A 27903-nucleotide genomic window follows, 5' to 3' on the forward strand; every position below is an offset into this window, starting at 1 on the left:
CAAAAATATGACTCCATTGTATGTGTACAACAACCGTACAAGAAACACTCTAGTCGGTCGTTCTCATTCACCTGTGTATGCATTTTACTCGCTTTCTCTCGTTCTCGCTCCTTGGCCGACACACAAACACAGGGAAGTGTTTATAAAGTTTTTTTTTCTTGTAATTTTTTGGTATTCGTCTTTATAGTTTTTTTTTATTCTCTTCTCTTCGATTTTTAATTCGGTCTTTCAGCTGTATTTATCAAAACTGACCCAAAAGAATGTGTATAGATATACAATTTTTTCTTCACCATTCTTGTTGTTGGCTTTTATGCCATTCGGATGAGATATAAATATATAAGGCGGTCTCATGTCACGATTTGAACAATGCGCACAGCATATCAAAAGTCAACACATTTGAAAGGCAATACATTTAATTTGGAAACGTCAGCGGGGTTTGGAAATGATATTGTTTTCAAATCTTTTTATATTTGTGGCTTTGTATATGGACGACAACGACGACGACGATGGCTAAATCGAATGGGGAATCTAACGAACCGAGCCGATTGTGCTCGGGCTCAGCCAAACTTATTTGGAAAGTGAAATATGTAAACGCTCATAATAATAGCAATTAAAATTATAATTTCAAATTTTCTCATTTAAATGAATCAGAGCGGCTACACGATACGATTAAAAAATGCGAGAGAAAGCATGTGGAAATTTCACACGAACTTTTGATTACTTTAGCCGATGGCCAATCTCATTTGTTTTTTATTATTCTTCTTTATTTCTTTCCTGTCCGCCCATTGCGATAGGCGCTCGGTGGCTTTCTTCGAGTCACACAAGAATCATATTTCCGTTGTGCAAAATGAATGGAAAACGTGCACGAATTCAAATTATGAAGCAGCAACACCAATTTTCCCACATCGCACATATAGCGGAACATAATGTGCTAATTGACAACAAAAATTGATCAATGTGTGCGTTAGATAGATCAAGAAAATTGCAACGAAACCAAACTGATGAACGAAAAAGAAGAAAAATAGACCGAAAATCATTCGAAATTACGGAGAAAAAGAGAGAATTTCATGTTATTTTGAATGCTTGAGCTAAAACAATGAAAATCGTTCGTTCGTCAAGTAAAAATCTGCTTGTAATTGTTTTCGTTTCCAATTTGTGGAAATTTCTTTTTGTTCCGCAAAAAAAAACAAACACATCACCAGCGTTGATCCGTACAACACTATAATCCAGTGCTCGTATCATTCGAATTAGACTTTGATTCAGATTTTGTTTTTCTCTAAATTTAATTAAGCCGTTTAGTCGAAAATAAGTAAACGAACTTTAAGTTTGCCATTGTATTTGCACAGTGAACTAGCAATCGATCGCAACTATACAAATTAATCGATATTCTTTGGCTCAATTTCCACAAACAATGGCCAATAAAAGCGTTACTTATTCAAGCTCTTTTCGTTTTGAACGGGGCAATTATCGACGTTGAGCTCAATACCATCCGGAACAGGAAATTGAAACTTTGACGAAAACATCCAATCAAACAGTCAAACTAAATATTTTTGTGAACTTCTGTGTCGAAAAGTCGATGAATTTGTGAAAAAAAAAATGTACGTTAGATCCTTTTTCGAGTAAACCGACAAAAAAAATTGTAGAGACTCTCAAAAAGTAGAGAAAATTGAATTGAATAACAACATTTGTGCAGGACAGAGTTTATGTTCCAATAACAGATACCGTATGGCAGCGCTGAAAATAACAGCAAACGGTGGCACTCATGTTTCAATTCCAATAATAATTTTCAACGGTTATTTTTTTCTATTCACTTCACTATTTTGTGTTTGTTCATCCATTTTGATCAAACAATTCGACATCTTCATTTGTTGAACCAATAATAAACCGCTGGTCGAAATCGGTGTTTTTTTAGTTCGCGGTTAAAACCATTGACATCGGCAATGTCTAATGTCACAATAGGAACACAAGAAGAGATTGCCGAAATTAGAGCTATGCACACGCAATGAATCGTAAATAATTCGAAAATTAATCGAATTAAGAGCATCGAATTTAAATTATATTAATAGATCAAATCGAGTGAGATTTGCTGAAGTCATTGCTGAATGCTTTTATTGACATCGATTTTGTGCGGCCAAATCCATTTACAGAACGTGTAACTAATTAAAATTCAATTTAAATCAATTTAAGTAAAACGGTAACAATAAAATTGTGTATCGGCAAACAGAAAATTCATTTACATTGTGTCACTGGATCGAGTGGTCCATCGCGTTTTTTTTGCATTCGTTTCAAATCGAAACCAATCCGAGCTCAAAGTTCAAAAAGAAATATAATTCGGCGAGAACAGAAATTTAATTTAATTAACATAAAACGGTCGATTCGAGCCCACCAATTGAAAGTGAGAAGAAATTACAGATGAAAAACAGCCGAAAATAACAATGAAAAAAAAAAAGAATTGTACACACACACACACATTTAGAAATGATTTGGCAAATAAATGTGATGCTTAATGGGAGAATGCGTAGCAATTTGCGACGCACGAACGGCTGTTAAAACAACATAGCATAAATCGACATTATTATTGATTATTGCATGCGCAATCAAACGAACAAACATAACAACTTTCGAAAGATGAAAAAAAAAACACGTTCTCAAGAGCATGTGCGTTGACCGCAATTTCGGATTGTCTTTATCAGAAAACCTAATGAAACATTTAAACCGATTGATTATCGCATTATACATTAGAAAACCAGTAAAAACAGCTGAACTTACGACGATTCAAAGCACTGCGTTTTTTTCCACTCTAACTCTTCATTTTAATAATAATTTATTATTCATCGTCGTTCGTTTTTTCGCTGTGTCTCGTCTGTGCGTACTTTTTTTCGCCATTCTAATAATATGGCTACAGATTACAAAGTGTTTATTAAATTATATTTAGCATTCTTTTCGAACGCCAGATCGGTGAACCGAAACTAGAGACAGAGAAAAGAATGGGAAGAACGAGAAAAATCATTAATACGCCTTCTCTCTGACGTATTCTCTCTCGGTGTTTTTTTTTTTTTCGCTTTGCTCGTAATAATTAATATTCGATCCATGTTGAAATGGAAGCAGTTACAAAGTAAAGGGAGAAACGTACCTTTGTTATAAATGTGGGCAACGAAATGAAATACGGTTTGAGTTAGCAGGTATCCAGCCAACCAGCAGCCGCAGCAAATTATCTTTCATATGTAATTTCGTACCAGACTACGATGGAAAAATGGACGATGGAACCGAAAAAATTAATTAATTTTTCATTGTTCCACGAACCATTCCATGTAAAAATGATAAATATTTTCTCTTCAAGACAAGCACATTGTGTTTTTACGGCCCGAAAATAAATGCGTTTGTATATGTGTACGCCTCTGGCGTATTCTGCACACATATATACATAATAAAACATATAATGAGCCAAATGGATGCCATTTTTTTGCATATATACTCCAATTTCATTTAACCGCACGAAACATGATGATTTAATCAAAAGCCACAAATGGAAAAAGGAAGAACGAAGCGATTTAAATAAGCGCAAAATGTCGTTTCAGATGAAACGCCCCAGATAGAAGCCCATTTTAATTTATTGTTACAAAAAAGCAGTAGCAAAAACTTCTTTTCGTCCCAACAACTTTTTGCCATTTTGTCGGTTATTTTTTTTTTTGCTCTCGTTGACTATAGTTGAGTTTTCTGTTGTCGTCGGCAGGATAATTTTTTGTTCATAATCGCTTGGATTTGAACTGTTCGCATAAGATAAGTTTTTTGAAGCGGTCACATTTTTTCTCTCTCGATCGCAATTGCGCATCTCAGAATATGAAGCACGGGCGACAATAGACGAAAAAAAAAACTGGCAACTATTTTTTTGTTTGCATAAAAACCACGCAAATTCAACAGTTCTCGCATCTTTTTCTCTCGCTCTCCCTCACACGCTCTCTTGCTCCATTCAAATCGATTGATATTTTATAACATTTCCATGCGAGAGGGTAGAGAATAAGAGCCTGACATTTGAGCGTGAAACGTCGTCTCAAGGTGAACTGCATACACCAAGCAAATTGTTTTGATGCGATACTTCAATTTATAAATCAATTTGTTTGTTGTGTTCAACGTGTGTTCAGAAATATCAAGAACTACGATTGGTAACAACCGAAGAAACGGGCAAATGGAAAGAGAAACAAGACCACGCTGGATTGGTATGAATTGAATGTTATTTTATTTTGCCAACAATTTGATCGATTGTGTTTAATCATCGATCGATCGGCGACTATGCTCATTAAATGGCTGTTGAGTGAATGTGTGTTGTTATTTTGGGGCCATTTAGAGCTATACGAGATTTCGATTAATGCCGAATTAAAAAATCGGTTTGTTCGATCTGTCTTTCACTCTTCCTTGTTGTTTTTTTTTTCATTTGATTTCTTCGTTCGTGTATGGTGATCATCGCATATATTAATCCGATGCGTTGAAACAATACGGAATCACAGAAATAAATGTACTCTATCGGCCGTATGATCTTCACTGTGTGTGATGTTATTCATTTCCCAAGACAATAGCGTTTCTAATTATTTTTTTCTCTCAATTCGAGATTTGAAACAAATGCGTTTGACGATCGAATCGAAGATTGATCGAACTGATTGTTGCCTCTAACGATGTTCTGTTGTTGTGTGTGTGTTTTTTTTCGCCGACCACCCGTATAACGCGTCTACAAATAGACGTGTGCATATTTTTTTATTCGGTTTTATCGCATTTTTATCGAATGAATTTGTTCCTGAAATCGTTGCGAGCCACGCATATACGCATCACTCACACATACACCGGAATGCCCATAAAAATGTATGTAGGTAAAAAATAATAATAATGAAAAAACATGTTTTTTCTGTTCGCTCACAGCCAGCACAATGACTGAGCTCTTTTCCATTTCACAGTCCTGTTTCATCACGCCGATAAATGCAATCGAACAATTTTTTCTCTTTTCTTCACTCATTTCTTGCTCTTTTTCCAACCAAAATATGCTATTAATTGTATTGTTATCAAGCGAACGTCATGTCGAAAATATGATGATGGAAAAAAAAATCGAATCCCTCGACGAATCGAATGATGTCCGAAGCAGCGGTCCACGTTTCTTTCAATAGGTTGCTCGCTGCTGTCAAGTTGGCATGGTGGAACTTACATTTTGATTACAGGACAAATTATTCGTATACCCAGTCGTTCCATCTATCAATCGATTGATTTTGATAAAGGTGCCTCGAGATTCACCAGACATTTGTATTCACCTTCAGTTTGAAAGGAAAAAAAAAAGAGAAGAAGGAAAAAAAAAGTTTAGAAACATGGCCAACAATCAAAATAGTCGGTAATGGTCCGAAACTTATGATTTTAAATAGATAGATCATTCAAACGATCGATCGATTCTGATTATACAACATAATGCATTCAAACATCCATAATATCCTGGTGGAGTCGCAACATTTCAACATATTCAAAATTCTTCGAATAGCAACTGATTTGATATTTGTTGTAATTTATGACTTAAATCGTCAATAATGGACACACACAAATGTAAAAAAGCTAGTGCATTGCAATGTGTTTAATGACCTTTGATAATGCTTAAGACCATACCGTATGAACTTCGTCTATCGCTCCGTCGCTTTTGCAGAAATAGAATAGTTCATCGCATTTAGACCACAAAGTTAAATCATGACTGACTGAAATTACAGTTGCTTAATCATATAGCGCCAAAATAGTTCAAATTACCCGAAAAACGGGTGTAATTTCTTCAATATTGTTTTTCAACGTTTTCACTTATTTCATGCAATGACGATTGTTTTTAATGCAGCCACAACTTAAAATAGAATGAACCATTCACACCAGTTCTGAATAGAGAGAAGAAAAAAAAGTGAAAAAAGTGCAAACACACAACTATATGTGAGAGTGTGTTGTGACTGGATGAACTAGCCGAAGTCAATATCGCCATATAATGATGATGACTAAAAATTGTTTCCTCGTCATCGTCATCGTCATGACGTCGATATAATTTATTTTTCAATGGTAACATTATAATTTACCTATATTTTTTGGTGGAGAATTGTTCGGTTTTGTCGTTAAATTGTCGGCGCGTCTGCCGCGTGCGATCACTCTATGTATATGTTTTTTTTGTGCGTGAGCAATGAGAGCACGGAAAGTCGCTTTTTCATCATCATTCCGAAAAACGTGAGAGAATCAAGTGAATTTGTTCCCTTTTGTTACTGTCATTATTTGACGCCGCACAATTATAACATACACACCAGTCAGCCAATGCTTAACTGATCAGACTTGATTTTTTGCTCTGTGAATCAAATATTTATATTTGTTTTTCATTCCATTGCACAGCTACCAATGATCATAGTCTTTTTTTTTACAAAATCGACCAAAAAGATCTTTTAGCTACTTCCGAATTCAAAAGAAATGTGCTTTATGCTTCTTCATCATCATCGTTGTCGTCGTTTTATGTGCATTACACTTTTTTAATATATCGAACTCGGTGATCTTCCTGTCTTAGATACGCGATGATTCAGAACTTATACGTAGTTTTGACTTGTGCCCAGAATTGTCTTCACTTACTCTTACTTTTTTCTCTTCTTCTTCTCTTCTTATGTTGCTCTCACAAATTCGGAGGTGATGAGACTGGTTCTTTTCACACTTTGCGGCCAGATTCGGGTTTGACGCAAAAATTGAAATGAACCACGTAACGGTGACAACGTAAAATTAACAATGAAATGGGGAAATTAGCGTGAAACGAAACCAAATTTTATTATTTGTTAATTCATATATACACACACACCGAACAATTTGAGTCAATGTGGCATATTCAGTTCGATGGCACAATGATTGAGCAGAGATTTAAATTTTCCGTTTTAACACAACGTAAGGTGTGTCTATGTTGTTGGTCATGATAATACACCAAAAAAAAATACACAAGACCACAATTGAAATAAATCATCAAAAAAGTAATATGTAAACAAACAGACATACTCAAATGAATGGTAAGGAACTTCAACAGGTTGATCAAATGACATAATTTAAACTGCCGTTTTTTTATAAATGAGACGCCATTTTTTATACGATTATATTGAACAAAACAAGAAATTCTCTGTGTAGCGAAAAAAAGCCGAATTCGGTGGTGTAATTTATGTTTAAAAGGACATGAATACAAAATGGATCCAGCATTTGCTGAAATGAGATCGTACACAATTTGTGGTCGTTAATCAATGTTAGAGTAACTTTGCCCTGAAATGAGAAAAAAATTTAATGAAGAAAAAAAAACCGAAATCACACACACTGAGATCCGAAACAAACATGCAATCGAAAGAGTCTCAAACTCCATTATAAAACTTTTATTTAGTTCGATATGCGGTTTTTGTGTGCTCCGCTTACCGCATTGAATTTGTGTGTGTTTGTCGGGTTATTATAAATGCAGGGTCTGCCTCCATCGACCATTTTTCATTTTATTCCAATTTAAATATTAATCAAGCATGTAACCATAAAATATATTTTGCTGCCTTTTTCTTTTTATTCATTTGGGTCTACCATCACACAATCTCGCATTCACTGTCTCTGTCGGTTGGGTGCGCTCCATATGTAGAGCCCCGAACCTGGTGATGAATTCGCCCGAACGAATAATTTATTTTAATTTAGATTTGACATTTTTAACGATCGCCGCACTTGATTAGCTCAATGGTATTATGTGCGCTCGTAATGGACGCACGCTCGATTTCGAATTTAAATAAATTGGTTTTTGTTTTAGAAACACATACACACCAAATAAACGGAAAGGCGGACACACGACGACGACGATGTGTGGACGTTGATTTTCTATTGAATGTAATTTATATTATTTTCGGTCTCTTATGTATTATACCGTTCGTTAAATTTCATTCGACTACTTTTTGTGTTCTCTGGTTTTTATTTCCAATTAAACTTTCTCAGCCAAACCAATCATGTTAAGCAATTTCAGATCATAAATCAAAATAAATTTGAAATGAAACACACACACGCAAGAAAAAAAAACTAGTAATTTATTGAAACTTTATCGCTCCAGTTTCGTTTTACGAATTTTTGCCCAAGCCAAAATGGTGGCCACATTGGCTGAATTTGAAAAATGGTTTCTATCATTCGAAGGCAAAATGATTTGAAGGCAATTTCAAATGAAAAATGTCCTAACAAAATGGAACTAAGATCAATGTTTGGCATCGTTAAAACCAACCAAAATGGTGTGAATTAAAATGACATTTTCGATTTGAAATGATTACTGAATTGTCTGTCATTTTGAATAGTGCACATTAAATAAATAAAAAAAAAATGTTCAATAGCACTAAAGGTCAATCAAAAATCATTTGAATGAGCTAATAATATACAAACGACATTTATACACATTGTCCGAGGCGATGAAACATTCAAGTCATCGTTGGCACAGGCCATCGTCTCAAAAAAAAAAAAATGCACATGAAAATTCCAATGGGCAAGTGATTCATTCGATTTACATGCTGTTTTTATGCTCATAACGCACGATTATGAAAAGCTTTCAGACGTATGGTTGATTCAGTCTCAAGTATTTGTCTGAACAATTTATTCTCAGAATCAGAATTTTCTTCGAAACGAAAATCGACATAAAAAAAAAAATTATGTTTTCTTTAGCACATTACAGTGCAATGTATACACATATACATATAATAAATACAATAACAATCGAGCACAGCAATAACAAAAACGCCAAAGAGAGTGTTTTGGGTTTCACACAATGAAAATGATGATTGAATTTATGTTTCTCAAGTTATTTTCATTCGTTTCAAACTGTTGGTCGTTTGAGAGTTCAAAAATATGTGCGTATATACAGATTTTCTATCGTCATTGTCGGTTTGAAGTGATGATAAAGCTGTTATTTCACACTTCGGTTCACGATCGAAACAAGCAAAAATTTACATGTGCTGGTAAAAGGCGGCAGAAAAATCTGCGATTTGAACAATATGAAATGCATGTGTTGCCTTTCTTTTCGATTTGCTTCGATGCGTTCTGATCGCTGATTACAGAGAGATTTCGCACTTTGAACACCTTTTTTTGGCACAAATTTAAATGAGCGAGCAACAAATGAACACACAGGTGCACTAGAAACGTGCGAAATTACACATTTCAAGCCATTATTCTGATTGTGTGGAATTTAAATCTTCATGGAAGCAGAAACGTTTCACTTACTTAATGGAATAGAAAGATTGTACAAAAAGTCATTGGTCTTTCATTTTGAATGATTTCGATCGGAAGACAAGTGCAGATGATGAGGCTGTATTTTATTATGAGCCCAACGTCGGCTCACGTATGGGCAGAAAGTTGTGATAAGCATGTGAAATGTGTGCTTTCATTCCAGAGAAAATTGATTAAATTTTGAATGCGCGTAGAGCCCGCGTGATTCTAAGTGCAACGTACACACATTGACTATTTAAGTAACTCTCGAGCATAAAGCACAATGCACACACACCTCAATTCGACTCGAATTTTATGTGAAATCATCGAATTTGACACAAGCAATCTTCTTTGGTTGATCACACTTCAGCTGGTGCACCTCTCGCTCTCTTTCTCTCGACGAAATCTCAGTTTTGTTCGATATGGAACATTGTTATTTATCACAATCAATTTCTTCTATTTATAGTGTTGTCTCTTCAATGGAATTTAAACCGTTTCAAGTGCTCAAGATCGATGTTGCCCACTTCAATTTGACACTAAATCGGCCAAACATCGAATCTTCCCCACCAAGCTCGGCTCAAGTGTTTACATAAAGATCGACAAAAAAGCAAATTTACACGTCACTCGTACATCACTCTCGCCTAACATAAGTGGTGTGTGCGAGTGTGTGTTTGTACATATTTATGACAGGTTGATAGATTTTAATATTTATTTGTCAATTGGTTGTCATACGATCAACAGAGTTCAGGATTTAAAAGGATTTTTCTTTTTTCATTTCGCAAGATACAACGTTTAGTTTCGCTCTGATATTGAAAAAAATATTTGCAAATTATGTAGATTTCGGTAAAAAAATCAACCATTTTCTTCAACAAAATGTGATCATTTCACCAGACAATAGAAGAGACGCCATGTGCTTGATTTGCAACAATTGAAACGAAATAAAATCCATTCAAATTAAATAAACAATCACATGGTCTTTCTCATCATCATTCAAATTGAATAAAATGGGTCACGTCAGAATTCAAATGATTTAAAAAAAGAGAATATTGTCATATAATCATTTTGGTGAAGCAAGGGAGAATTTTTTTTTTATTCGATGAAATCGAAATTAAGCTATCACATCTTCTTTTTTTCATAAAAGTCCATTGTGTTTGAAATTCTGAGTAACAAATTAAGTCACCGGTCTGCTATTTCGTTTCGGCCAGAAACGTGTTATTTTGATGCTTATGTATGAAAGCGAGACAAACTAATAATACGATCTAACATAATCAGCATCATTACTCGTTATTTTTTCTACGAATTCAATTCAATTCGAATTTAACAATGCAAACGCATTCAAACGATAGGTATCTGATCCGAGGGAATAAACGGAGAGATGGTGAAGAAAATGCGGAAAAATGGTGCATGAGCTTTATTTTTATATTTGCCATGGAACATTGATTGTTATGAAAATCACATCATTGAATGGCCATTGTACACATTGGAAAATCGTTATACAGCATCACATTCATACCGACAAACCGAATGGATGTGTGTGTTTCCAATTGACTTCTCTATTTGGTGGATGTCATTTTAAAAATTCCAGGTGTTGACGAGCAAAAAAAAATCGAAAAATGAAAAATACACATTCACTATCATGAATAACAAATGAACATCTCTCTTTCGCTTCGATCCGACCAAAGAGACAAACAATGCTCCGAACAGAAGCTACAACGAAATGCGCTCGAAATTGTGTATTTTTTTTCTCTGTGTTGTTGTTAGTTTTGTGTGTAGTTCTGTAGGACGGTTTGTGTAGCAAAAGTTGCTCACATTTAAAATACCCTCTAACAATTGAATGCGACAAAAGGAAATGAAATGCTCATAAATCCGAAAAAAGTCATATTTCAAATGACGTATGCACAATTTTCGGTTGATCGTGCATTGGACAGAATTTGGTTGTTGTAGAGTCATTCGTTGATTTTTGCTTTTGTATGTACGATATTTTATGTCATTTGTCAATATTTCATTTGCGAGAGCATTGTGATTTCTCATTTAGCCTCTCTCACACATACAATTTTACAATGTCTCCCTTTTTCCACTCTTTCTTTCAATCGATCGATGTTACAATTTATTTGAAAAATTTTGAAGAATGGCGATGCTGCATCTCTTGATGTCTCAATTTGTGTTACTTACCAATAACGACAGCAAGAGGGAAGGAATATCGAATCAAAACTTTGATTTTTCATTTTCCAAAGAGTTTGCTTCAGCGATTTTGAATTTTATACATCATTTTTATGTGAACGCAATGTGGCGCATTTTAATTTGCCTCTATTCATTCAGAATCCATTTTGTGTCTCTCACTGTGTGTGTGTGAAGCTTCGCAATAAAAGCGATTGAATCGCTTGCCATCCAGCCGTTGCTGATAATAAATGATAAGATCCTTCAAACCGCATATCCTTATCCATTAATCCTGAAACCATTCAACCATATTTATCTGCCGTTATTCGTTTCGCAGCGCAATAGAACAGCGAACGTTGATAGAATACAAAAACTCGAAACGCTGTCTAACCTCTTATGAATAAGGGAAAATCCATTCTTGCGACACACACACACAGTCTCTGTGTGGCAGAGAAAAATGGTTTTCGTCAGGCAATTTGAATGAATAATGGCGAGCAGTGAATGAACAGCAGGCGCGCTTTACTCAACGTCAATGGATTTTCTCTCGTTTTTTTTTGCGCTAATAGATTTCTTCTTCTTTCGTTTTCCATTATTCTAATGAATAATACTCCGTGTAAATACATACACACACCGAGCTATATATATATTTGACGTTGAGAGTATGCTTGCCAGTTTTAGGGTGTGTGTCCTGTATGAATTGTGATAGTGCATGAGAATACTCAACCAATTGCACACATTTGCCGAAGTTATGTATCATCTGTTTTGACTTTCGCCCGTTGAACACAAACAGTAAACAAAAAATCAAGGGATGTTTCTGATGGGAAATGTTCGTTTTCGTCATGCGAACGAATGCTTGTTCTCATTCGTGCAAATATGCCGATTACATAATATATGCAATAGAACCCTGAATCCATTACAATGCCACCGCCAAATTGACACACATCATCCGAAAAAGAAAACGGTTCCGTTGCTAGGCTACAGCACGTTTGATGTCACACGCTCCATTGTACAATGGCCATCAAAATGAAAGGAATACGCTCACATTTTGATTGCTGAATTTAAAGAAGAAGAAAAAAAAACGGTGTGAGAAAAAAAAATATGTGTACATTATAAGAATTTAATTTAGCAAATGAATGAACATCAAATGTTATCGCCTGCTGCGCACCACTGACATTTTATTTCGTTCGATTTCCCATCAACAATGCCATTTTTTCGCTCTTTGTAATTTGGTCTTTTAATATATGTTAAATGTCGCTCTTTGGCATTTCATTTGGCTGTTCATTGGTCGTTTTTTTTTTTTCAAAACGAAATCGATGTCAAATCACGCAACATCATCGACATCGATCGAAATCCTGACGACATTCGATTGAGTAATTCATACGTTGTCACACAATAAAAGGATTCGTTTGCACTTGCACGTAAAATACGTGCAGTTCTAATCAATTTTGTTCCGCTTCTTCGCATAAAATTTAAACATTCTAATCGAGACCTGATGCCATTTGTTTTTATTCTTCCGTGACCAATATTGTCAAGGGAATAAAAGTTCGATGGATGAAAAGTTGAAAAATGTTGAGAAATTCTCTTTTTTTCTTTGGTACCTTTTCAAAGAAAAGAACACAATTTTTTTTGTGTCCAAAGAAATCCATTTTGATTGCATGAAATTCGGATGATTTTGGCAGAGAGCCAGTCAACAATGCAAGTTGAATAACATATATATTATGTACTGACTCATAAACCATGCCCATTCGCATTTTGACGTTTGCGCATTACTTTTGATATTTAATACTGTAACGTGCAGCCAAACATAACCATACATATTCGATCTCTAGCAAAACAGCATATATAAACCTGCATCATTGAAGCTTCCCTCGATCTGCTATTCTCATACTAACATATTGCTACATTCGTATTCCATTCTTTCTCTCCCTCTTTCTCTCGCTTTTTGTTCGCTCACTTGCGCTCGCTATGTGTACCGTACATAAAATACATAAGAATCGATTGGAGCCAAACTCCGCCCACTTTTTCACTTCTCTTTGGCATTAAAGCGCGTGAACAACAATGAAGCGAACACACAAAAGCGATGCATGAATACATAACACCGTTTGTTGTCGATCGCATTCATATATTCGTAGCCCACTTGATTTATCTTCTTGGTAGGCTCATTCTCGATTTTTTTCGTTTGTGTATCACACTCGTTCGGTTACGTTTCAACTAGACTATCGAACATTTTTCTTGTGCTGGACAAATTTTCGTGCAATCTTGTTGCTATACCTTTTCGAATTTCGCAAACGTCCAATCCATCGTATGCAAATTCATTCCCATTGGAATGCTAAATAGTGAATTATTTCGTGAATAAATGAACTGAAATAAAAAGGATTTTTCAAAAAAAATTGTAAGAAATTGAAAATCGAAGTGCTTAGTTATTGAATACTCAGACAAAAGAAAAGTTTTATTACAAAATTATCGAATTGAAAAAAAAGGAGATCAAAAAACTCTATTTCTAAAGGGAAATTTTCCCTTTTTGTGAAATCAATTGCCAAAAGTAGATTTAATTGTGATTTTAACAAAATAAGAACTATTGGTCGTGTACAAGTGAAAAACCATTCATCAAAATCTCAATTTCAATTTGGATTATTAATCAACCGCATAAAGGATTACTTTGGAACATTTGAGGAACATTCTACTTTAGAATCGAAGTAAGTTGCCTTCCAAAATAAATGAATTTCTTGGTCCAAAACAGAAAGAAACAATAAAATTCATAACCGTGTATTAATACTTCACTCTGTATGTTCATGGTTAACATTGAGCGAATATCATTAAAGTTCAATTGTCATCGAAGTACAAATGATTCGAATCAATGTGATGAGATTCTGTAACAGTATCAAATTGAAAGTCTAGCATGAAATGTTTCTAATTTTCACACAAAGTCACATTATTTGATTGGGCGCATGTAAAAAAGAAGAAGAAGAAGATAGACGCTATAATTTGCCGATATCAAATCAACTTGGCAATTATTTGTTATCCACACCCAGTTTGAAATAACAGTAGATCCAAAGCGGTCTAAAAAAAAGCGCTCCCCAGTAGAATGAGCACAATTGGCTAAAATAGAATCCATTCATCTCCGAGTCATTAAATTACAATTTCTTTTTTTCAACGAAAAAAGACGACGAACCGTGTGCGCTCGGCGAATAACGAGCAAACAATTTACTCGAACAATAACCGTTTTTGTAAATTCATTGTGAAAATTTTCAATTAGTTGGAATTTTCGCCCTAATTATATATAATCGACATTCATTTCTCTTTTTTAACGTGCTGTTTTGCACTTCAAACCGCCGACAGACACAATCAAATCAATGTATATTTGGTTAATCGTCAACCGCAGTCGGCATCGACGGATCGAAACCCAAATGAAAAAGAATGAAAGCAATGGAAAGAGCGTATAATTTCAGAAACAATTACACTCTTTTTTATTCGCTCAACTCCACCAATCAATGCAATATAGTGATGCGAAAAATGGAATCAGTCAGAAAGAAAATCAACACTCAAAAAAAAACTGCGGCAAACAGACGAAGCATCATTTTTTGTTCGACTTTTTGTTTGGTTTCGTGTAAATTTAATTAAAAAGTGTCGAGACGTGGAAAAAACGTACGACACACTCACAGTTTCGGCCAATTTACAGCCGAATTTTCATATTGTTTATTTAGTCGTTGATCATGTTGTTTGTTTTGTGTGCGAGTGCGAGCGCACAAGCTCAGAGTTCATGTGATTGAATTATTTCGACGATATTCGCCATAGAATGATCAACAGCCTGTTAAACTGTAAAAAAAACAACAGTCAAATTAAAGAGGTGTCGATTGGTTCGATGCCATTTTGCTCAGTTGCGAAGGTTAACGTCAAAACTCTTGACAAACAAATACAATTGATTTCTTAACTCATTTATGTACAATTGTACAAATATACGAAACGAATGAGACACCAGAGACACAAATTACATCACGTGGTATCTTCGTTTTTCTTCCATTTTAAATAAAAATTTAAATGGTTCACGCAATAAAATTGGATTAAGCGGAAACAGAAAACGTACCGAATATAATATACTTGAATAAATATTATTTAAGATTTACCATTGCACTTTTTTCAAATCGAATCGTTGAATTTAGTTAGCACGAGCGTTCAGCATTTGCCGTGAAATAAATTGATTTGATTTTTTTTTTTAATTCATTTTGATTTTTTTCTCTCTATTTCTTATGCTTATTATGCCACCCAATATGAGTCGCAATTGAATGGAAATGTGTTGGAAAAACGAGCGTTCAGTGAAAATAGAGTTTTAGTTGTGGTCATCATTATGAAGTGAGACACATTGTTTGCTGAACAAATAAAACGTCTTGGGAACCATTTCATATTACTAATCAATTATTTACTGTTATAATTTGGTATATCGATCACAATTTTGAATATATGGCCCGAAAAATTGTTTGCATTGAATCAAAGCTTATGATGGATTTGAATCATTTTCACAATGAAATTGACTGGCAAAAGTAAAGAATGAACGAAAAAAATAAATAAATATCTATGCGGCCAATCAATCAATGTATATTTACATTGAAATTAGTCAAAATATTATTGAATCCACAGATATTTTCCATCCAATCGATACGGTGGCGTTGTAATTCGTAGCACCAAGTGGTCTCGATTTCGGCCATTTTCTTTATTTGTACGAACCCATATTTCATTTCCAGTAGTTGAGTCTCAAATCCCTCGTGTAACTTCTTCTCTTTTTTTTTCGTGAAATGACCCAAAACATAAAATTATATTTACAAAAAGCAGAAGAAGAGAATATTTATTTAAAAAAAAAAATTCGTTGGAAACATCTTTATTCCCAATGGGATCCAAGTACAATAAATGGATATTTCAATGGACATACCGAATCTACCTATTGCCGACGGAATTTTCAATGGAAAAACCGAATCGAAATACTAACAAACAGCTTTATTTTTTTCATTATACTCTTTCACTCTCTCTCCTCCTCCACGTTTCTTTTATATAAATTGCAATATGTTTTGATTTTTAATAAATCATAACTAATAAATTATCTATTCACCATTGAATAGATGAGAAATTCAATAAAATTTTAAGCAATGGCAGAAAAATCATTTATCAAATAAAAGAGAATGAGAAAAACTGCTTGAAAATGCAATTCGGTTCAATTCGCTTCTATGTTACTTTGCACACGAGTGAAAGGTGAACGCGAACAAAATTGGCAGAACCGAATGAAATGCATGCATTCTATGCAAGAGATTCATTTTCATGCCTTAGAGTCGATACGGTAGACTGCATTTTTGAACTTTTGATGCACAAAAAGTAAAGTAGAATAAATGAACTGCCGAGAGAGAAAGAGAGACGCAGAGAGAGCAAAGAGGAGTTATGTGCAATGAAAAACTGCAATGTAATTGTGGAATAATTTATAATTTTTGTGGCAATGGTTTTTGGTGTAAAAAGAAGCCGAAGGGAAAGAAGCATGCAAATAAACTGATGGATTGAATGCTCACACACCGGTGTGATTTGAGAGATGGTCAATGTTTTCAACTTAACGGAACGATGAAAGAAATGCTAAGCTCTTTGTATGAGCCGACATCTTTTCGTTCCTGTTTTTTTTTTCTCTCTCTCCCTCTCCTGTGTGTGTTGGAATAGTTTGTTTGTGATCGAATCGCCAGTGAAATGGATTAAAAAGCCATTGATTGTTTTCCGCGTGCATTGTTAATGCACATATACACAAAGCATCGAAGTAGTTTTTTTAATCGCATCACACCGACTTTTTCATATTTTCGCACACAAGGAATCAGACACCGAAATATAACGCATACACAGAAAAAAAACAACAAATCCATTTCTCGGCTCCATCTTAATGTTTTTGAATCAATTTAAACAGCAACGACCATATTTTTCGTCTACATCAGATTACACAAGTGAGGATAAGTTCACTCCATTAGGTGCATGTGTTATTTTCTTGTATCGTTGTGATCGTTGTATTCTCTTGTATTCTTCACATATATTTTTTTTAATGCCATCAACATGTCAAATAGCGTCAACTTTATCCATCCAGCATACATGTACAAGTGTGTCGTTGTACCGTTTTAAAACGAAACTCAATTTCAATCACATAATCAAAATGGCAAATAAGAAAAATTCAGAATTGATGGAAAGAAATGAAGAAAAAACAACATTGACGAGAGAGATATTGGAGATATTTGTATGTGCGTGTATTTCGTTAAATCGGCAATCTTGATCATTCGCGCCGATCACAATCGAAGTCAGTCAAGTCTTGTCTCAACAGCTTGGGTATCAAGTTGACGAGGCATACAAGAAATGCATTTCTTTTGAATTGAATCATAAGCAACAACAATAATATCGCAATTGCTTATATGCCCGACATGCTGCCAGCACACCTCAAAGTGTCTATTCATCTGACTCTTTTGTTCTGCACTTGTTTTTTTTTCTTGTTTCTCTCGTCTCTATGTCGGTTTTTTTTTGCCGTTCAACTGTCGTCATATTCCCTATCATAACACACTCTTTCATTTGATTTGCACCTATATGTACGTTTCTTTCTCTTTTCTTTGCCATCGCTTTCATTCTATCTCTTCGCTTGTGCAGATTCAATCTTTTCAAAGGGTTTCGCCAAAAAATTTCTTCGTAAATGCTCAATGAATTTTTTTGTTGTTGTTGGCTACAATATGTGCAGCAACAACACACAACATCAAAGGCATATTGCGAAAAGTAAATGCAAATTAATGATAAAACGACATGTGTAATGTTTCATGCTTGGTTTTGTGTGTTAAGGCATTGCCTTATAATTTACCGACCGCTGTCTTTTTCTATTGTGGTTGCATACATGCGTGCAAAAAAAAACATATAGTGTACCCACAATGCATAGTCCATTCAGTGCACATTCTTTGTGCACTTCGGTGAGAAAGGGTTGAACTAACGGTTGTCAAATGAAAAAAAAAATCGGACTTTATTGAAATGTTGTTTTTGTTGGTTTTTTCTTCGTTTTTTTATCTTCTGATAGCACCAACAGCCAAATTGAATTTGACTCATTGAATCCTTTCGTTTGTAATGGAATGCTTTTATCATCGACTGCATTATTGATGTGTTTTGATTGAAAAATCGGTTAAGAATTCAATTCGTGCGGCTCTCTGTTTATTATAAATCTTCCAACTATTGATGCACACTTATACATGATGAACTTTCCACCTTTTTTCTCTCGCGTTCACGTCTCGCCCGTTCACGTCTCTTTCCTTCACTTCGATTTCGAGTCTTTGTTCATGCATACGCCCCGAACACCACAATAACACACTCGACCATTGAAGCATTTCGTGTTTTATTTCAATATTCACATTTCGACTGTGTGTTAAATTCAACGTTCGTTTGTTATTTCACTTCAATTATTTCCCATTTCACGTTTTCAATTTTTAATTTGTTTCGTTCTTTTTTTGTGTATGTGTCGGAAGAAAGAAAATAAAATCCATGAATGCAAACACGTTAAATGATGTACATGCGTGGCATGGCACGGCAATGGCGTCGGCGACGCCAAGAATGCACTGCTACACATATACACACACCCGAACATACACTAAAATGTCAATAAATATCGAATCGACAAGAAACAAAGCCCATTCATCGATGCACGAAATGAAATTGAATTTCAGAGAAATAAAGTATCGATCCTTTTTCTTCACGTTATTTTGAAATTATTTCCACTAAATTCTGTAAAAACTCCAAAACACAAAGATTAGAGTTTAAAAAAAAAAAAAAAAAAAAAAATTGAAATCCAGATTTGTTGACCTTGTTACGATTTAAATGAAATTCGATTTCAGTGCAATTGATAAAATTTGATGTGCACAATTCGTTTAGTCACCTCTTTGACGAGTCAATGTACAAGTGCTTCTACTTTGAGCTAATAATTCAATCTGAACTCAGTGAAATGGGCTAACAAACAGCGAAGAAATGCGAGACCCGAGAGAAAAAAGCACAACAATTCCATGACTTTTGATAATGGCTCGTAATGATACCTTTACTTCATTACACGCGACCCAATATGAATGTGAGTGTAATGTGTCATGTCATCATTATAATTCTATTCTCGATGAAACTACAATTTTTACTATCGAAAAAAAAGAACAACAACTACAAATTGCAACGCAACGAACTCATTCGGACAAGATCTTGTTGTTGGTTTTATGACATTCATATTTATTGAATGACAGCGATTGCTACAAGCGGAAAAATCTACGGTTTTTTTTTCTTCTTCTGAATTTTGATAAGCAAAAATGGTCTATTACAGGAACATGATGTACTGTATATGCAAGACGATTTTTGTTTCAATCTAAAAATGAGTTCTCTGTTGGATTAAAATACTACACATATGACTAGAACAGATTTTTCAACACTCATTTGACGAAAGTGAAAAATGCATCGTGTAAAGTCTGGAATCGATTGAGAATTTCACTGTATCACGGTGGCAGTTAATTCGAAACGCTTCAAAATGACGTGGCTAAAATGCAGACGCATATATATGCTGTTAAATACGGTCAAAATGATGAGGTACTATTATACAATAAGATTTTATAAGCAACCGAGCGACAATGACAACGATGACGATTAATATACCGTTTTTGGGATACAAAACCGTTAATTGCACATCATTGCCCGGCGCCAAATTTTCACTTTTAATACGAAGAACAATATTTGATTTTTTGTAAATCCTTAAAAATCGATGAATTCTCAACGAATTTCATGATGAGAACAAAAAAAACATTCAAAAGTTGAATTCGCTTAGGAAAGTTAAAGGTGTTAAAAAATGGGCGATATGCAAGGCGTTGTTTCATTTCCAATACATATGTTTGAACAAGCCTTATTTCCCGAGCATAGGTTCAGACTAGATACACTATTTTTGAGCTGTTGTTTGTGGGTTGGGTCGGGTTCGTACAGTTCGTGTTATGTAAATGTATCAATAATTGTTTATTTTCTCGTGGTTAGATTTTTGATTAATCGTAATTTTTTCACCGTTACCAAACAAACTCACACACACACACCGATACACATGTGTAACGAACCCAAATGGAAATGTCAAGCATTTCAGTATGTTGTTTATTTGTCCGAACGGAAATTAATGTCGAACATAAATTGCCTAGAAAATATTTCACCATGATAATTGAAAAACATGTCCGTCTGGCCACGAAATGTAAGCAATCAACAAACTTCGGATCGAACAAACATTCAATGAAAAAATGAAATTGGGCTGATTTGATTGGGGTCTAAGGTGTTCATATATGTAGTATTCATTGTTCAGTTGAACTGTTTGTATCCAAGTAAATAGTTTGGTTCACCCTTCGATACGGATAGTTGTATCGACCACAAACAAATAATGTGACCGTATGATTATCACTTTGAACTTTGGTATTTGCAATGAAAAAAAAGAACACCAACAAAAAATACCGATCGGACATACTCTATTTCCGTTTTGAACTCTATTTTCGGCTTAAACTTTGGATATGTAGAGAAGAAGAAACCGTCCCGAAAAAAGGAAGTAACACTTATTTTTCCATTGTTCACTTCAAAAGATGAAGAATGTACGTGCTTCAATGTAGATACTTGCCTTACGCATTTCTCATCGCGGGTTTTTCCCAAATTCCAAAGTGTCAATTGTTTACATTTGCATCATCTGGCTTAAACTAATATTTTTCAGTTGGAGGTATTAAGAAAAAATTTAGAACTTTTTTTTTCTCTCGTCATAGTCAAACCTTGATGTCAACGCTTTTGTCCACAATATTATTCTTTCGTTATCTAGTTTTCCTGTTTATGTTTGAGCTTAGGCTGGAAAAAGTGGTTCAAACTCAATGTCAACTAAATAAATACTCAACCGTTCGTCACTTTCTTTCTTTTTCATTCTTCTCTCTTCGATGTTTTTTCTTTAATTTTTCGGAATTTTCGTTTCAATTAGAACCAATTTTAACATAGTCGTTTTTTGTGTGATTGATCACATAAGTTGATTTTGATGTTTGCCCAAATTTGTTTTTGACAACAAAAAAAAAATATGTATGACAGATTGTTGACGAAAAATTGAGTCTCTCTTGAAATTGAATAAGATGTATCAAAATCGATGGTATTTGCTCAATCCAATTAATTAAAAAAGTTCTCACACACACACATTTTCTTCCCGATTGAATAATGATTAATTTTTATTGATTTTCATCTCCAGGTGAATACATCCAGTTACCATTACAATTGGAAGAAATTTTACAGGATGTTTTACAATTGGCCGATCTTGCGAATGAAAACAATCAAGTTGTAAGTATTAATTTGTTTCAATATTAAAATCGTATCACTGGCATACGTAATCCAAGTGTAAATAAATCAAATAACAAAAAAAAATCGATATAATTTTTATAGGATGAAATTTTAGCCGAAGAACTGAAGAAAAGTGAATATTCGGACGTGAACGGTGAATCGAGTAGTGTAGCAACCGCAAGTACATCGACATCAAATCAATTTGATACAAATTTTGCATTTCCAACCGAAAAATTAACAACTGAACAAAAAGACAATAAACCATCAACGAGTGATATTCACGGCAGTGAATTGCAACTTTTGCTCGATCCGCCGCTAACCGAGGAGGAAATATCCGCCGATTTAAGCGCAATAATTAATGAAGCAAACGATTTAGACGAATTGGATATGATGATTCAATCAGCCGGTCCATTTCAACATCCACGTACAGTGGCACAAAACTACGGTCATGCCAATACAAATATGTACCATCGACAGTCATCCTATCATTCGCATCACCATCAGGTAAATAAACAACCATGCATTCCAATAAAAAATATTATCCTTTTGAGTGTAATTGTTGCGCAAATAGATTTGATATCGTTTTTCTTGAGAATTTTTTTTAATTCCGTGTAAAAAGGAGCAAAAAAACATTGTTCAAGTGTTGGATTTTCATATTGTGTAGTGGTACTTGAATGTGTCCAGCTGTACAGAAATCGAATGGTATAACTGAGACGTATATTCATTGTGTGTCAACAAATCCTCAAACGACGACAAGTTGAAAAGGTGGCAAGTGGTTTTCTCACAAAATCCACTTGACAAATGCTCAACCGACACTATTCCCTGTGTATGCTTTACAGACACGAAAAATACACACGGCAAATATTGAACAAAACAAAAAATGAATAATACTATGACAATAAACTTGGGACAGTTAAGAATAACGTGTGTAACATTTGTAAAATCTAAATGAGAATGGATGGCGTGATTGAATCCACTGCCATTGGAAAGGGGAAGAAAGAGCAAATTTGACTAATTTCCAAACCACACGTACAGTTGATAAAACGATTTGATATCGAACATTGACATATTTTTGTCGCTTATTCAGGGGTTAGCCCTTATCTCGATCTCGATGAAATTACACATTTCTTTTTTGTCAAATTGACGAACAAAGACCTGTGTGTGTGTGTGTTTCGTTCCTTTCGATCGATGTGAATTCGGACGCATCAAACGAATGATGAAAATGCAGACGACGACAATAAAAAAAAGGGCAATCACATAATCTAATCAGCAAGTTTTCATGTTTTTCTTCTTGTAAATTGTCTATGCCGTTTAATTCGTGATTCCGGCATTCTATATTTTCTTTATAGTTTTTCAGCATAAAACATAATATGCTCTTCATCAAAATGTTTCGTTCCATTAATTTCTCGATCGATGTATTCAGCTACCTGTGTACATGTGCAACAACACCCAATTTGGTTTGCTGCCAGAATTAAATAATTTCACCTTATTCCTTCTTTTCTTCATCTTCGTTCGTCATCCTTCGAATTGCATTCTTCTCGAAACCACTTGGTGTCATCCCATCGAACGAGTCAAACAAAATGAAACAGATGAAGAAGCATCGAGAAAAAAAGAAACTACAAATTGGAGAAAATGAAAAAAAAAAACTCGAAATAACAACAGCCGTAAAAACAAACGGCCACTAATAACAATGCAATCGATGTGTGTGTGTATGTTGCAGAGCCTGTGGTTTTTTACGACAAACCATAGAAGATGAACAAAACAGGTACACAAAGTTTAAGTTACCGAAACCCACAGGTAGCCATAACTTATGCGGCTACAGAACAAACACACACATGCATTTGGTTTTTACTGTGTGCAATGCAGCAACTAAGTTACTTTCTTTATTCTCTCATTAGTTTTTCTCCTTTTCAGTTTGTGTTGCCTTCACGAATTACGGGATTATCGATTTCTTTTTCAATGTTTTTTTAACGTTCGCCTTGCATTCATTTCATTATAAGAGAGAAAAAATTGTTTCTGAGCATTCATCGAATAAAAATCATTCAAAGGAACGCCATCACATCAAGTTATTTTGTTACTTTCTCTCTGCTTAATTATCCTTGCGTTGATACGCAATCACAATCGAGCTCGCGTGAAATTTTTGGCTTCAACATTTTTTTACTCTCTCTCTCTCTCTCTCTCTCTTCTCGAGAAGTCATTAACTAAGCCGTATCCCGTTGTCAGCAGTTCCTATCATATGCTTTCTTTTAACAAGAAATTATTGCTCGACTATGCTAAGAACTCCGACAACAAAAAAAAAAAAATCTGTGATCGGAAGAAAAGTGGTAACACAGCTTTTCGTTCATCAGAAATGGGATTAGAAGGATTAAGCCAACTCGAAGTGAATTCATTCGCTTTAATTGCACTTAAGGCAGTTACTACAGACATTTCATACGTACAACCAGCAGGGTTGGTTCTGGTTTTTTCTTCACGGTTTTTTTTTCTCTTTCACCACCAAATAAAGTCATTTTGTGTTGGCGCAATGAATGACGCCATTTTTCTTTTAAACAATGATTCCTTTTCGAAATGAAAACGATTGCTGCCCATATTCGAAATGGTGTGTGCAACCAAAAATTAATTCAATTGAAGAAGTAAAAAAAAAACGATTAGTTGAATGAACACACCATTTGCCAAAGAACGCAGATGGTTCTATTGTTTGCGATGATGAACCGAAATCGAATTTGTTGCTTTTTTTTGTGTCGAAAATGCAAGAGTCTTCCAATAGGTAATAAACACATTTTCAGCTCTTCACGCGCAATATTTAGAATACATTTTAATCGACCGCTGCACATCTTTCGGAGCATCGTCCAGAAACCACTTCAACTATTTAAAAAATAAAAATAAAACAACTGTCACAACAACAATACCGGTTAAGTAAATAGCAATTGTTTTTTCATTTTTTTGTACAATTTTTCCCATTGCAATCGGCGGCACAAACAGCGGCCGATACGTTTGACTGATTTCTATGCATAACATATTCATGTTACTTATATTAAATTTCAAACCAAGTGACCAAAACAAAACCGAACACACACACTGAAAATGAAATTTTTGATGTTTTAACATAATGATTACATTATTTTTCGTGTGTTTCGGAATACATATACAACGGCGCATGAGTGTTATTCATATATAATTTAAATGAAACGGTCAAAAACATTGTTCGACGAAAATGTTCGGTTTGGCACGGAGATATGGTAAATTTTTGCGTTGGAGTGTGATTCTATTATTCATTTTCAAACAAAATTTGGTGTGTGCAGTATGGTGTTTGAAAAATTAGCTTGCTTCGATTTTTGAATACTCATCGTGAATTTTTTTGGACAGAGCAAGTTACAATTTGAAGAGATGTCAGCACAAAAATCGATATAATGATCTTATGTAATCTAGCAATCAGATGATCGAAAAGACAAAAGTTTAATTTTCGTAGCCTTTTGGATTTTCTACATTGCTACTCATTCGATCGTATCGAGAGATTTTTTCCAAACATCAAATCGGCCATGTAGTCGAAATGATCGTTGAATTTTCTTGCCCGTTGGCTGTTTTTGGCGAAGAAAGCAATTAAAGACATTTTTGGCACGTCGCTCCGATCATTCACGTTCTTTTCATTTGAATTTTTCCACCAATAAAATATAATAAAAGTTATTATTGCATTTAATAAAGGTAATTTGTTCAATGAAATTGGTGTACTATTTGCCTCGAGACATACATTTCGATCGACGTATCGTCCAAGAAAAAAAAACCATTTAAATAAATTGATGAGATAGAGACATTACTTTGTGTTGTGATGGAATGTGGCTTTTTTAGCATTTGGAAGAAGTGCTGCGTGTGTCAAATGTACAATAAGTATACAATGAGTGGCACATAAAGACAGTTGCCACAAGATTAACGATCGGTCTGAGCGCGAGAGAGAAAGAGAGAGAGAGAGAGAGAGAGAGAGAGACGTATGTAATAACCGACGTAAATTACACACGGTAATGAAGCAATACATTGGCTCAAGCAAAACGATTAATATTATTATAGAGTTTTTGGATGTTATTTGGCAACTTATGTACATTGTTGATTAAGATATTTTTAATACTCTTGCTCTCAATTGCACTTTTGCATTGTGTTGATCGCGTGTGTCATAGCCTCCGTGCCATATCTCGATTGATCGATTGGTCCGGTCTATCTCTCTCGCTCAATTCGTCTGTATCAGTTTGCGTAGGGGACTTTTTTCAAGCAAAAGAGCAAGAGAAAGAGTCGGTGATAGAGAAAGAGCCGGAAAAAAACGAGATGAAAACTGAAAAGAAAAAAAAGTGATTTCGATGATACTTATTTCCATTGTTTAGTTCACCTGACGACTTTTTCCTCTGATCGTTTGTCCATTGTTTGACCGTCTGTGTTCGATCTGTTGTGTACTTGTGCGCGGATAATGTGGAACTACGCGTGTTTTATACATAATACAAAATGCTTAACGGTTCGATTCACATATTATTCCGGAAAGCACATCAAACATATCTAGCCGAAATAAAACAAAACTAATGTCCAGCAATTATTCACGTTCCAACCATTACCGTCACAAAACGCACAACTACATTTTCCAATTCGACTGCTCTTCTTCATCTCTCTCGAATTTTTCGCTTCACTTTTCTCTCTTTCTCTTTTCATGCTCATCTTCTGCACTGAGATAATTTCTTTTCACGATTTTTTTTTTTTCTTAAGCCGCATTCTATTGTGATCGCTGAGTTTAATTAAATTAAGCATTGAATTACTGGAAACTGGACAGATCAAGTCGTAATAAAATCATTTGTAGCCGGTACATGCATAAATTAATCGAACAACATAAAAAAGTGTGATTTGCCTCACACACACGCGCATACACAGAGCCGTAGAAATGAAGAACAGACAGACCAAGTGACAGAAAATGGTTTCAGGCTAAAACGATTCCAATGATTGACTACGCATGGCCATCAAGCATTTCACAGAGTCGTCTTAAAAAAAACTCGGTGCGATCGTCGAGTACACACAAGAATCACATCATTATGGGCATTAGCATTTAACTCTCACTCAATAGAGTATCACCTAGTTTTCCATGATCGACATGAATCAAATGAACTATGTGTACATTTTTTTTTCTACCTTGTCCCGTCAGCCTGACAATAGCACACATTGCATTTGCTAATAGCGATTGCCAATTTCACGCAGTTTTTCATTATTTTTTTTTGTTGTTGTTGTTCACGTGTGATATTTCATGACACATTTCAGTGTGGTTTAACCTTTTGAAAACTATGTAAAAAAAAATAGAGTTTAAAAACACCAAAAATTATTCGTCGTATCTCACGCACTCCGATGTGAACCACTCCGATGTAAAATGTGTTTTCATTTGGGCGCCTCACCTTTCAATCATCTCATGATAAATTACATTGCATCGCTTTTGTTCTCTCTCTCTTTCTGTGCGTCTCATTTCTCACTTTGATGCTGAAATGTTCGACCCACTGAACATGAATATGCGATCCAAACAATGAGAGAAAGTCATTTTTGTTTTGTTTTGTTTTCTTTCAAACAATAATATTCTCGATGTAATACACAAATTACCATTAATGCTGAATTCTATTTTGATGAAAAGAAAAACAACATGAGAGCACCCGATCACATTGTATGATGCCGCTCATCTTCCGGCCAAAAATTAATATTATCAAATGGGCAATACGCAAATGTCGATAATAAGCACTTTGCGAGCTTACAAATTCCGCCAAGACAAGGCTTTTGTGTAAGACATGTGCGTGTGTGTATAGATCAAATGAGAATATGTTTTGAAGTGAAGAGAACAGCAAAGAAAAAAAACCAACAACAACCAAGAATCAATGGCAAAATGACAAATGTTGAAGGGAAAAAAATGAGCTTGTGTATGTTATGTGGTGTCTCGATTGCCGTCGTTGATTCGATTGATATTTTCATCTAATTTTTTTTCATCAACACACACACACACAGCATAATTTTATATATTCAATAACTTTCTGAACGTCATTGCTCGGCGCTCAATTCAAGATTGATGTGTTCAATCGGCTTCAATTCCTCTTCGCATTCACAACTTATCTAATGTGTACTCTTATTATTATTTTTTCCTATCCACACACACCGGATTCAAAA

At 34.7% G+C, this 27903-nt stretch overlaps 1 protein-coding gene across 5 annotated transcripts in view; it reads left to right on the forward strand.

Annotated features, from left to right (window-relative positions):
* The window catches only part of LOC116339262 (segmentation protein cap'n'collar), an 86875-nt gene that overhangs the window by 31526 nt on the left and 27446 nt on the right, over positions 1 to 27903 (forward strand). For all 5 annotated transcript variants that reach the window (XM_031765034.1, XM_031765033.1, XM_031765035.1 and 2 more), the window contains 2 exons: positions 21647 to 21735; positions 21838 to 22239. In XM_031765034.1, coding sequence (XP_031620894.1) covers positions 21647 to 21735; positions 21838 to 22239 — 491 coding nt within the window. The remainder of the gene's footprint in view (positions 1 to 21646; positions 21736 to 21837; positions 22240 to 27903) is intronic.

The sequence above is a fragment of the Contarinia nasturtii genome, unplaced genomic scaffold, assembly GCF_009176525.2.
Source record: "Contarinia nasturtii isolate CC-2019 unplaced genomic scaffold, AAFC_CNas_1.1 Cnas_scaffold_493, whole genome shotgun sequence".
Classification (NCBI taxonomy): Eukaryota; Metazoa; Arthropoda; class Insecta; order Diptera; family Cecidomyiidae; genus Contarinia; species Contarinia nasturtii.